The 14,020-nt window shown below is 41.5% G+C and overlaps 1 protein-coding gene across 1 annotated transcript; it reads left to right on the top strand.

Annotated features, from left to right (window-relative positions):
- Nucleotides 1-10,646: 10,646 nt before the first annotated feature.
- Nucleotides 10,647-13,371, top strand: BTG1 (BTG anti-proliferation factor 1). The gene is made up of 2 exons (XM_019716600.3): nucleotides 10,647-11,115; nucleotides 12,061-13,371. The coding sequence occupies exons 1-2, from the start codon at nucleotides 10,968-10,970 to the stop codon at nucleotides 12,426-12,428; spliced, it is 516 nt and encodes a 171-aa protein (XP_019572159.1). The 5' UTR covers nucleotides 10,647-10,967; the 3' UTR covers nucleotides 12,429-13,371.
- Nucleotides 13,372-14,020: the final 649 nt, after the last annotated feature.

Below are 14,020 nucleotides of genomic sequence, written 5' to 3'. Positions count from 1 at the left end.
CCTGTTATATAATTTCATTTATATAAAATGTCCAGAATAGGCAGATCTATAAAGGCAGAAAGTAGAGCAGTGGTTTCCTGGGGCTGGGAGGACCGGCGGTGAGACTGGGATTTTATTGAGGGTAATGAAAATCTTCTGAAACTGATTGTGGTGATGGCTGCACAGCTCCATAACTTAATTCAAAATCATTGAATCATACACTTGAAATGGTTAAATTTTATGATATGTAAACTATATCTCAATAAAGCTCCTTTAAAAAAAGGCAAGACAATCATCTGTTCAAAGGGAGTAAGGATAGCACTTTCAAGGATAAAGACAGAAGTGCTAGGATAGTCACTACCATCTAAATATTGGACAGACAGATTTGTTTCTACAAGCAGGAAAACCATGAAAAGAGCCACTCCTTGAGTGCTTTAATGCCGTATCCTTACTACTGTTTAACTGTTTGAAATCTGCTTGTGCAATAACCAGTAAGGTCAGAGATAAAAACAACATGGAGGAGATGGGGCGGGCAGTTGGCTCAGTTGGTTAGAGCGCAGTGCTCATAACACCAACGTCGCTGGTTCGATTCCCACATGGGCCAGTGAACTGCGTCCTCCACAACTAGGTTGAAAACAACGACTTGACTTGGAGCTGAGCTGCACCATCTACAACTAGATTGAAAAAACAAAACAAAACAAAAACAACAACAACAAAACCCAAGGACTTGGAGCTGATGGATCCTGGAAAAACACACTGTTCCCCAATATTCCCCAATAAAAATTAAAACACAACAACAAAAAAACATAGAGGCCATTCCTTGAGTTTGAAGGTCAGCATCACTGTCAAAATTCTAATTGGTTTTCAGAAGATGAGACTGTTTCCTACATTTTGTCCAATGAAGATTTAAAAAAAAAAAGGACTTTACCAAAAGACATGTAAATATGGAATGTTTTCAACACATTCACTAATGCTAGTAAAGGGTGATGAAGGTTGCTTCTGCTTCATTTAGAGAAACAAGTATTTACAAAACAAATGAGTAAGAACACAAGATAATGGGAAGTCTCTTATTTATGTCCTTCAGAAAACAAATGCAATTTCACATGTTAATCATAACTTTCTTTTTTTTCCTTTAGGGAATTTCTCCTCCATGTCTAGAATAAGTCTTATCAGGAATTTAGATTATTCTAAATTGTCATACCCCATAAATGAATACATCCTAAATTGCATTTTCCAAAGGGATTTCGGCCTCTGAATTCCTGCTGAAGTACATCCAAATGCATAATAATTTTCACAGTCACATCGGGCATCTAAATGCAAGACCTCTACATTTATTTGTTTATTACACTTACTTTTGCAACTTGATGTTCTTTTATTTTAGTTGACCATCTAGTTTTAAAAGAATAATAACATCACTTGATGCATGTATATGCTAATCTACTTTGAGATTTTAAATTCAAGTTCTTAAAAAAAGCAAGTTGCTGCTTTTCTTAGAAGTAAAAATCAAAGCATGAACTATGCCAACATTTGATTAGATGATTATTTTACCAAGCTTCCTGAATTTTATCTTCTCTCTTTAGAGTAACATGTGGCTATCATTATACTCTAGCTTGCTTAATGTCACAGAAGCTGGGACGAATGTATTTCACCCACACTGTATAGAACCTCAGGGAAGCAAATAACAACTCACTGAAAACTTAGTTGACACTTAACAGCAGCTTTTACATATTAAATTAGTGTGCTAATTTTTTTTCTTTTTGTTTTAAGGGACAAGATTTCTATTTGAGATAGTATATGCCTGGATAAAAAGTTTGTTGGTTGGTTTTAAATTATAGCGTTTTGCCATTACTTTCCTAAAAAAACAGTTGTTCCCTGAAACATTAGTGCCTAGATAGCTGGGCCCCAGCCCTAGAGTTTCCGTTTAGTATGTCTAGACACAAAAGTTTGCATTTCTATCAATATCCTGGGGTGATGCTGAGGCTGCTGGTCTCTGGGACCACACCTTAAAAACCACTGAGAGACTCCTCTGCCCTAACCCCTCCCCACCTGGCCTTGTCCTCCCTAGGGACACAGCTGCCAATTCCTCCCTCTGTCTGGCTGACCCCCTGTTTCTCCCCTCCCCTCTTTCCAAGTCCCTCAGCGGTCTCTGTCTCTCCAGAGCTCTCCCTTTGTCTCTGGGCTGCCTGTGTCTCTGTCACTGTGTGTCTGGGGGCTTGGTGTCTGCGTCCAGCTCCGGCTCTTCGTGTCTCTGTCTCTCTGTTGCTATTGGTCTCTGACTTGTCTCTGTCCAGTCAGTCCCTCCTGCCCCTTGCCCCCAACACCCTGAAACTCCCAGAATGAGAGGCCTGCTCTGCCTCTCTCCCCTTCCCTCAGCTCTGGTCCATCACCAACTCCTGCAGGCCCCCTATCCAGGCGGACCTGCTCTGGATCCCTTCCCTCTCTCTAGACAGAAAAACATTTTTACAGGAAAAACAAACAATGAAAAAAAATTAGAAATCCTGATCCCCTGCCCTATTAGTTTGAAAGGAAGGGGAGGTCCATGTGCCCTAGATTCAAAGTTATAAATACTATCGGCCAGGATCCTAACTTGTAAGAATTTTGTATAGTTCCTTAAAGTTCACAATTTTCCAAAGTCTGTCATGTGTCTTTTTTCCCAGGTTACTGTTAAGCCGTAAAACTGAAGTAAGTTCTTAGCATCTAGGGAGATGCAGATAAACATCCCAAAAGCCTGAATACTGGGGGTTGCCCCTCAAGACAGTGTAGATGGTGGCAGCTTTAAAAAGAGGAAAGTAAATGGAATCATAGGGTTCTGCTAAAAAGAAGAATAAAAGGTCTTGGAAGGAGGCCTGTCTTTGAGAAATGGCCTTGAGGCTTAATAATAGAAAGGCTGGTGAGAATACCTAGAGGGCAAGCTATGAGGTTCAAAAGTGCCCTGCTGAGATAAACTAGCCCTTCTGTTTTTGTATTTTAACATACAGTTTCATTATGACAGTGGTTAGTAAAATTACATAGGTTTCAAGTGTACAATTCTATAATACATCATCTGTATATCACATTGTGTGTTTACCACCCAGAGTTAGTTCTCCTTCCATCACCATATATTTGACCCCATTTACCCTCATCTACCATCATCTTTTCTCCTTACCCTCTGGTAACCACTAAACTGTTGTCTGTGAGTTTTTGTTTCTTTGTTTGTCTTGTTCCTTTGTTGCTTTCAGTTTTATATCCCACATATCATATGGTTCTTGACTTTTTCTGTCTGACTTATTCCACTTACCATAATAATCTCAAGATCCATCCATGTTGTCGAAAATGGCAGTATTTCATCTTTTCTTATGGCAGAGTAGTGTATATATACCACATCTTCTTTATCCAATCATCTGTCAAAGGACACTTTGGTTGTTTCCATATCTTGGCCACCATAAAGCTACAATGACCATTGGAGCACATATATCTTTACAGATAAATGTTTTCATATTTTTTGGGTAGATATCCAGGAGCAGGATTGCTGGGTCATATGGTAATTCTATTCTTAATTTTTTGAGGAACCTCCACGTTGCCTTCCATAGAGGTTGCACCAATCTGCATTCCCACCAACAGTGTATGAGGGTTCCTTTTTCTCTACAGCCTCTCCAACACTTGTTACTATTTGTCTTGTTGATGATAGCCATTCTAACTGGGGTGAGGTGATATCTCATTGTGGTTTTTATTTGCATTTCTCTGATGATTAGTGATGTTGAGCATCTTTTCACATGTCTATTGACCACCCTAGGAATAAACTTAACTAAGGATGTGAAGGACCTATACACTGAAAACTATAAGACATTATTAAAGAAATTGAAGAAGACACAAAGAAATGGAAAGACATTCCGTGGTCATGGATTGGAAGAATCAACATAGTTAAAATGGCCATTTTACCCAAAGCGATATACAGATTTAATGCAATCCCCATCAAAATCCCACTGACATTTTTTAAAGAAAAAGAACAAAAAATCATCAGATTTGTATGGAACCATGAAAGACCCCGAATAGCCAAAGCAATCCTAAGAAAAAAGAACAATGCTGGAGGCATCACACTACCTGAGTTTAGCTTGTACTACAGGGATACAATAATCAAAACAGCATGGTATTGGCAGAAAAACAGACACACAGACCAATGGAATAGAATTGAGAACCCAGAAATAAACCCACATAAATATGGACAGATAATTTTTGACAAAGAAGCAAAAAACATACAATGGAGCAAAGACAGCCTCTTCAATAAATGGTGCTGGGAGAATTGGAAAGCCACGTGCAAAAGAATGAAACTGGGCTGCTATCTGTCACCATGTACCAAAGTTAATTCAAAATGGATCAAAGACTTAAGCATAAGACCTGAATAAATAAACTGCATAGAAGAAAACATAGGTACTAAACTTATGGACCTTGGGTTCAAAGAGGATTTTATGAATTTGACTCCAAAGGCAAGGGAAGTAAAAGCTAACATAAATGAATGGGACTATATCAAACTAAAAAGCTTCTGCACAGCAAAAGAAACCATCGACAAAATAAAGAGACAACCAACTGAATGGGAGTGATATTTGCAAACAACGCCTCTGATAAAGGGCTAATATCCAAATATATAAGGAGCTCATACAACTCAACAACAACAACAAAAACCAAACAATCCAGTGACTAAATGGGCAGAGGACCTAAAGAGACATTTCTTCCAAAACCAGCCCTTCTTGCTCTCCTCCAGTCTCCTCCACCTGAGCTCTCAGAAGTCACTAGGCTCCACTGTGTTGCTGGGAAAGAGCGGCTGTTGGGCTGATGTGCTCCTTGGTTCCTTCTGCCAATTTAGGTCAAAGGAGAAGTGAGATGCTTAAATAGTCTAAAATAGGATTTCTGCTCTTTTCTCTATCCCTAGGGGTAATTTTCATTTCAGAGAAGTTATTTTATTTGGCAGCTTAATGTTTTAATATGTCCTTTGATTCATTTTTCAGTGAGCCTTTGAATAAATGTAGCTGTGTCTTCCAGGGTGTGTCAGCCATGAGGCATCTCCTCAGCTGCCTTGAGTTTTTCTTTTTTCCTTTACTGTCTCTACTCATCTCCAAATGGTCTTCAAACTTTATAGGGTTTTATTTCTCAAAGCCCCTTTTAGAAAAGCTGCTATCCAGAGGAGCACACCTCCCGGTTTTGCCATCCTTGACTTGAGAGTTCAAATCTGGTTGTCACGACCGTGGGTAAATTATTTCTTTTCTTTAGAATTGAAACCTCACATATTAAATGCTGTCAATGATAGTTACCTGGTGGTATTTCTTGGAGACTTAAATGGGAATGCCTCTAAAACACTTAGCACACTGTCTGAGGCACATTCAATGGTGCTAATCTCTGTGATCATTGTTGTTAGGCAGCTCTTTAATCCTTTGTCCTCCCATTCTCTCCAAAAAATCTGAACTGCTTTAACAAGAAAAAACAGTTCAGTCCCCAATCTGTATGTATCACCCTCTGAGTTCTAGTACTCTTGTGTTTTCTGAACTCCAGTGGATGTAAACCTGGCACTAATGCCTCAATTTGTGCCTCATGCCTAAGCAAAGTCAGGCAGGGTGCCAGAAGGGAGTCTGCTAGAAGTGGTCTCCCTCCCGGTGGGGAACCAAAAAAAAGAATAAATAAAAAGCATAGGCTTCTAGTTGAAGAGATAAGCCCACATGAAAAGCTAAATTATTTAAAGGTTTAAATAAAAACTGGAGACAAATACAGAAGTCCCTTCAACATCACTTCCCTCCAACTCATCATCCTCAGGACTTTCTAAAATTAAATCTGATCATATCACTTCCCTGATAAAAATACCCCTCAGCACCCTATGCCCCCCCTCTACCCACCAGTTTTTTCAACATTTACCTTCTTTCTATTGGTTTAAGCCTTTAAGATATTCCAAGGTCAGGCTCTTCCTTTTCCTCCTTCCAAAGAGAATTAATCATAGGCCAACTTCTCTAGTTTAAGAAAGATCCTTCACTTTAAGGGCTTCCTTATCTCCTTCTGCTCCCAAACACATGCAAAAACAAATGCCTAGTCTCTATTTACTATGAATACTCTGTAAATATGTCTCCCGCTCTACTCTGTACTTTTTGGTTAAGCTGTAAGTTTTCCAAAGGAAGCACCACAGACACGTAGGACCCTATTTGGAAGTAAATTCACAATAAATATAACTTTAGTGAATGCAGCTAGCTGGCAAGCAACAATCAGCTGCCTCCATCCAAGTCTGGAAGTCAAAGGGCCTAAATGTGCCTTCAGGGGAGGGGAGGATCCAGATAGAGAGCAAGACTTCAGCTAGGTGGTATTACACCGGAAGGTTGGGGGAGGTCTTCTGGACAAACTTGTGAACTGTAATACAGCATTTAAAAAATTCTGGGACTTTCCTAACAATAATCCGGGAATCCTGGATCACATGATTGAAGCGAGAGACTATAACATAGGAAGGTCACCTCATGAACAACTTCTGGATAGAATGGCGATATGAGTGAGTAGCAAACAAGCAAACGACACACAGGCAGAACCTGGGGTAAAAATACTAAAATGTGTCCATATAGCATTAGGGGAAACAAAGCAAAAAACCTTAAATGGAGGCAATGTGGACATTACCATAATATTCCTGAGCAACTCGTCTAAGTGAACTTGGTCTCCATTTCATTTACTTTGGAAATGCAGTCTATTCTAGAAGCAATTAATGCAATAATCTAACACGGCAGCGAGGAAAAAGAAAAAGTGCTACAGAGTTAGCTTTTCTTCTCCTCTCAAATATTGACTGTCAGATTTTAAGCAGTAAAAACTTTCTCTGTATTCTTTTTCACCTGAGAAATTGTAAGTAATGGTTTTGTTTTGACTCATTTGTATTTAGATATGTGTATTTAACATCATTACACAGTATTTACTATGCACCGGGTTGTTGGTTGGGAGTACAAGAGTGAATGACCTAAGATGCCTGCCCTCAAAGAACTTACAGACTAGAAAGGAAGACAGACTAGAAAACATAGTAAGTCCAGTATATCTGATAAGAACCAGAGCCAGGGGAAGGGAAAGCAGAACACTGTAGACATGTACTTGAGTCCAGAGGGCCAGAGAAGGCAGCTTGGAGGATGAGCAGAACTTAGCTAGGTAAAGGGGAAAGAGACCAGGTATCCCAGACAGTGGGAATGGCATATAAAATGAATGGTATAATAGCTTAATGCAGTGCTATTATATTCATAGGCTAATAGTTTAGGTAAGTTCCCAAATGCAAGGTCACGATGAAGTGCAAAACAAGACATTCAGTGATTTTAAATTAATTACTATAATTATGAAGATCATGCTTTATTTTGATATGGATACTTTTCCTATTTTGGGGATGTTAAAATGCATTCTTTTTCCCAAAATGATAGCGATAGCAGATGGTGATATGATTTAAAAAACAAAAAGTTTGGAAAAACAAAAGATTTTCAACCTTGTGTTGATCCCTAAATTTTACTGGTTTATGAAGCAGAAAAAGAAGTTCATTTCCTTACCTTATTGCTTATTTTTCTTTTTCTCTTTTTGGTTCAAAAGGTCTACAGGGAACTCTAATTTGTTAGTCCAGAGCAAACTGTTCAGTAATATTGGAGCTGAGGGAGAGGAATATAAATCCCCAGCCCTTTGAAATTCTAGTTAGTTGTCCACTACTTACCTCTACAGAAGTACTTTCTGAACTCTTCAGCATTGTTTCCAAAGACCTGACATGTGTGCTTTTACTTGTAAACTTACTTTGAAACCCAGGTTCATTTCTGGATGTTTGGACAGAATTCCTAAGATTTGTTTTTAGTGCTTTGATTGAAAACTTCCTAGGTTTTAGAAATTAATTTCATAATAATATTGTCAAATTGCCTGATAATATAAACAGCTAATATATATATGTATTTGGGTGCTTATTTAGTTCTGGAGACAGTGCTACATAGTTTCTGTAGTTATTCCACTGAGTCCTCCACAACAGCCTTTTTCTTAGATTACTGTGCAGAGAGGTTAAGTAACTTGCTTAACGACACAAAGCCAAGAGTTGAATCTGTAAATAGTTGGGACTGCCCTGTAGTTCAGCGTAACTACAACATGAGAAAAGTGTCATTATAATCCTAAAGCTATCAATAAATACCAGTTTGTTTCTTGGAAGGGAAGAACCTGACTAAACTTCTGGAAAAATACTACTAAACATACGTATGTCCAGAACTGAAAACTATTAGCAATTAACGTCGTGCACTATCGAAAGCTTGCATTTAGGGCCAATATTTATTTATTTACTTTTTTTCCCTAAGCTCTCCCTAGATCCCCCAGGTAAAACAGTAATTTCTTCAATCCATTTGTCTCTTAAAGGAATGAATTAAGGTGGGAAACACACATATACAATAAAAGAAACAGTGGGGAGAAACACTTCAGGGATATGTGAGTTAAACTTTTTGTTAACCCTATTCAACTGATTTTAAAAAACTTTCAAGAAGGGTTCAGCTGCTTCCTGGGAAGGTGGTTAAAAGTGGTGGAGAGAACATGGCCTTGAAAGACAAGTCTGAGTTCAAATCCTAGCATTTTGTTAGCTTCATTATTTGTTTTGTAGATGAGTCAGTTTAAGCTCAGAATTATTGAGAATCCAAGTGGAGAACAGCTTAAAGGAGAAAAACTTTCACCGGATTTCTAATCTACCCTGTTTCCCTGAAAATAAGACCTAGCCAGACAATCAGCTCTAACATAAGACCGGGTCTTATATTAATTTTTGCTCCACAAGATGCATTAGAGGTGATTTTCTGGCTAGGTCTTATTTTCGGGGGAACACGGTAATGCTCAAAAGACTGATAATGTGAGGAAAATGAACAGAGCAGATGATTAAGGGTGGGTAGTGTTAGGAGAGATATCAGAAGATCTTGTTCTAGGGCTATGGTGATTTTAAGGATTTACTTGTTTCCCTACCTCCTTTCTGAGTAGTAAAAGAGCTTTCAAGTCCCCAGTTAAGTAATTATCATGATGCTTATTTTTAAAGCACGATTCTATCTGAAAAGTCCTAGAAGGGAACAAATGTACTTTATTTACCATTATTCTTGAATTTATTTAAATAAAATTAATACTTTCCCAAGACAATGTTTTTAACATTAGTATTTTTAAAGTACTTAAGTTATTTCACATGTAACTGCTTACCTATTGCGTATGAATGAAACAGTAATCTAGAAGTTATTCTTTCAAACCCAGTTTTACACAGTTCATGTAAAGAGCCAAACATTTTCTTTCTCCTTCCACTTTATAAGAAGTCCCACTTTTGCTTCATTTCTAATGCCCTTTGGCTCAGTATTAAAAAAAGAGAAAAAACTCAAAGTGGTGTGTTTTGCAATATTGATGACCAACTAAGCTCAGGATATTTATTTCCATCTGGTAGAGTTCAACTTTCTGCCTCCTGTTTGCTTTCTCCATCTGCCTGCCTCACCATCTTTTTTTTTTTTTTCTTTTCCCTCCTCATTTAATGGAGTTCTGGTTAACCCTTTTTTAGGTCTAATTGTTTTAGCAGGCTCACGCCTCCCTACTAGTCTTTTTTTTTCTCGTTTTGAAAGTAGGGTTTCCAGTAAACTTAAATGTCTATGCCTAATACTTTCACAAGCTTCAGACTTTATCTTTATTTTCTTCTTTTTATTAAAGAGCAGCAGAACTCTAAGGTTCGGACAGTTATTTGGAGTAGACAACAGCAATCTTTGGTTTTTGTGTATAAACGGTGTCAAGTACATTACACATTTTTTTTTTTTAATATAGACTACAGTTCAAAGGATCCAGGTTACTATTAATATACTTATCTTCAGTAATAGGCTTTTCTATCAGGATTAAGCTGGATTCAGGAAGGTGTCCACTCTTCTTGACTCCTTAAGTTACTGAAACAACCACCAAAATAGGCTACCTAACTTTTTATTTACTTAATTTGCAATTAAACTTTTACAAAGACACCCTCCCCACTCTTCCCCAAGGGTGGAGCAGAAACTGCCCCGTGGTATTGGTTACACTTCTGCGAGGAGACCTGGGCTTCCTGAGGCTGCAGAATGCCCTCCGAGAGCCCGTTCCCTCCACTTTTCTCTGTATCTTTGATGCGCGCGCCCCCAACACCTTCGGTACGGGCACCCGCTCGCCCACGTCTCCCGCTGGGGGAGCCAGCCACGTAGACCTGGAACTGGGACGGTATGTAAACACCGAGTACGCGAGGGGGCCGACACTGCGGAGGTGCAGCTCGACCGGAGCAGCCGACGCGCGTATAGACAGCCAGAACAGATCGGTTTTCATCTGCACAGCACTAAGCCTCCTTGCAAGAGAGCCCCGGCCGCAGATGCTTGCAGAAGATGCACAGGCGCAGGGCCTCGAGTAGCAGAAGACGGAAGGAGGAGCTAGGGCGGGGGCGGGGCTTTCACACGCGCACCCTCGGTTTCCTTCGTCCTAGTCTCCGGCCGCCACTCGGGTGTTTATTTGTTTACAAGCGGATTACGTCAGCTCCTCCCTCTCTTCCCGGTCTCTGGACCCGCCCCCTAGCCCTTTTCCCGCCCCCTCCGGCTCCGAATCTGCTTGCGTCACAATGGTGCGATCTCTGGATTGGTTGGAGTCGGCCGTCACGCTCCAGCTACGCACTTCCTTTCCGTGGCGCTATAAAAAGTGCTGCACGGTTCCTGCATCTCTTTGCCCCTCGGAGCTGGAAATGCAACCGTTGGAAGCTTCAGAACCTGCGGAACTGGAGGCGGAGGCGGCTGGGGAGGTCCGAGCGATGTGACCAGGCCGCCATCGCTCGTCTCTTTCTCTCTCTTGCCGCCTCCTGTCTCGAAAAGAACTTTTTTACTATAAAGAAAGGAGAAAAAAAGTAGCCGTCCGCCCCTCACGCCTTCTCTTCCTCTCAGCTCTCTGAGCTGTGAGAGAGCCCGGGTGGCCGCTCCGCCGTCGGGGCCGCACCGCCGAGCCCGGGCAGCCCCGGGCCGCCCCCGCCCGCCGCCCCCATGCATCCCTTCTACACCCGGGCCGCCACCATGATAGGCGAGATCGCCGCCGCCGTGTCTTTCATCTCCAAGTTCCTCCGCACTAAGGGGCTCACGAGCGAGCGACAGCTGCAGACCTTTAGCCAGAGCCTGCAGGAGCTACTGGCAGGTGAGTGGGCCCCGGAGGGAGGGCGAGGGGCGCCTGTGGTAAGCGGGCCCGTATCCGCCGACCGAGCCGTCGGGGTCGCGGGGTTCTCGGCAGCGCCTCGGGCCGGCCGCACTCTAGTGCCGCCACGGGACCCGGGCTGGTGCGCTGGGCGGCCGCTAACGGCGGGCCCCGGCAAGGGTTTGGGGGCGAGGCGGAGGGCGCCCCCTTCCCCCCACGACTGGCAAACGGAGGGGAGAAGAAAACAGACGCACAACAAAGAAACTAAAGCCAACCGAGGCGGGAGTTGCGGTCCTTGGACCGTCCGCGAATCTGGGGACAAAGGAGCCGCGGGGCTGGGGTGGTTGGTTCGATGCCCCCTCCCCCTAACTCCCTCCAGCCGTTGCTCGACGACCCGGCCGGGAATGGGAAGCCGAGCCGCTGCTCGGGAGCCAGCCTGGGACGGACGTGCAGTCTCTGTGCGCCTCCTACCTCAGCCAATTAATCATCGGATTTGTCACCGGTACAAATACAGCCCTGTCCAGAGCGTGGTTTAGGGTTGCTTGTTTTTCTTCCCTTCGGGGTAATAGTGCGGTGGTGCGTCTCTACTCCAAAGCCATAAACCCCATTGTGTGCCTCTAGGGTGGGGTGGGGTGGAGAAAGTAAACAGGTTCCCGCCTGGCCGCCGGTGCCATCTGGCTGGCCGAGGTAGCGCGCGTGATTACTGTTTTTGGCGGCTCAACCGGTTGGTTCCTGGAGATTATTTTGTCCCCTACTACGGTGTTGTTTCAAAAACCCTGCCGGATCTTGATCCATCCCCGAGCACAAACACCGCGTGTAATACTGGGCATTTTAAAAAGTTGATAGGTTTCATTTTCACCCCTCGGAGGAGCTAGCGGAAAAAGGGAAGTCCAGCAGGAGGTACCACTAACCATCTAAGCATTGTTTCTCTGTTCTTTTCTTTTATAGAACATTATAAACATCACTGGTTCCCAGAAAAGCCGTGCAAAGGATCAGGTTACCGTTGTATTCGCATCAACCATAAAATGGATCCTCTGATTGGACAGGCAGCACAGCGGATTGGACTGAGCAGTCAGGAGCTGTTCAGGCTTCTCCCAAGTGAACTCACACTCTGGGTTGACCCCTACGAAGTGTCCTACAGAATTGGGGAGGATGGCTCCATCTGTGTGCTGTACGAAGCCTCACCAGCAGGAGGTAGCACTCAAAACAGCACCAACATGCAAATGGTAGACAGCAGAATCAGCTGTAAGGAGGAACTTCTCTTGGGCAGAACAAGCCCTTCCAAAAACTACAATATGATGACTGTATCAGGTTAAGATATAGTCTATGGATGGATCATCTTATAATAGATGGATAAATTTGATTTTTGCTTTGGGTGGGCTCCTCTTGGGGATGGATTACGGAATTTAAACCATGTGACAGCTGTGAAGATCTGGCACAAGATAGTGGTAAAAAAAAATTTTAAGTGACAGTGCCATAGTTTGGACAGTACCTTTCAATGATTTAATAGCCTGTGAGTCCAAGTAAATGATCACTATTTGCTAGGGAGTGAAGTCCTAGGGTGGTTTCAGTTTCTCCCAGACATTATACCTAAATTGTTACATCAATCCCTTTAATGCAAATCTGTATTTCAAAGAACCTTTCTCTGCAGTAGATCTTGCAGAGGAAATTTGCACTATTACACTTGAAAATTGATAACTTTTTGGCAGCTCGATAGGAAAGCTAAACATTTTAAACAAGGTAGTACTGGAAATTTTATGACAAGACTTTTACCTAGCACTTAAATATGTATAAATGTACATAAGACAAACCTAGTAAGCATGACCTGGGGGAATGGTCAGACCTTGTATTGTGTTTTTGGCCTTGAAAGTAGCAAGTGACCAGAATTTGCCATGGCAACAGGCTTTAAAAATGAAGACCGTTAAAAAGACACTGTCTCAACTGTGGTGTTAGCACCAGCCAGCGCTCTGTACATTTGCTAGCTTGTAGTTTTCTAAGACTGAGTAAACTTCTTATTTTTAGAAAGTGGAGGTCTGGTTTGTAACTTTCCTTGTACTTAATTGGGTAAAAGTCTTTTCCACAAACCACCATCTATTTTGTGAACTTTGTTAGTCATCTTTTATTTGGTAAATTATGAACTGCTGTAAATTTGTACAGTTCATGTATATTGATTGTGGCAAAGTTGTACAGATTTCTATATTTTGGATGAGAAATTTTTCTTCTCTCTATAATAAATTGTTTCTTATCTTGGCATTTTAATCAATCTCTTGTCCTGATTGTAGAGGTTCAGCTAAAGAAATATATTTCTCAGAAGACTTAGGGCCTATAAGCTATGTGAATGTTAGTTGCACACTGGTCATGCTGAAGAACATTTACTGATAAGGAGTGGAGATGACCTATATACATGCTTACGTGTTACAAGCAACACAGGGGTAACAAGTTTTTATTAAAATCTAAAGTTAAAACATGGACATACTGCCAGGCTAAAGCATGAAATGAGGATAAGAGACAAAGGTAACAACTACCAAGTGATAACTCAAAGGATTACATTTCATTGCTTCCCAGTTGAAGTGAAGATATAAATGTTTGTTCCCTTCTGGCCCATCTTTGAAAAACAATTATTTTGCCCCATGGATTCCTTGTTCAATTACAACGTCCTGGGGCAGGTGACCCATAGTCTTTAAAGAACAGGCTAATCTGCAGAGAGATTGGTTGCTTCTTGCTTTTCATCAGCTGCAAGATTTACATTAAAAAAATCACTTAAGCTGGAATTCAACAAAAGGTATGTTTATAAATTTTTATTCTCAAAAGTTGAAATGCTGAGTTTTGAATTCCTCATTTTCAAACTTGTTTCAGAATACATTCTAAGAACTTAAATGAAAAATAAATGAGCATTGCTGGAGTGTAG

Source organism: Rhinolophus sinicus, chromosome 1, assembly GCF_057876585.1.
Source record: "Rhinolophus sinicus isolate RSI-liver-muscle chromosome 1, RSI-T2T, whole genome shotgun sequence".
Taxonomy (NCBI): Eukaryota; Metazoa; Chordata; class Mammalia; order Chiroptera; family Rhinolophidae; genus Rhinolophus; species Rhinolophus sinicus.
Note: the sequence above shows the minus strand (reverse complement) of the source record. Positions and strands in the feature narration are given on the sequence as shown.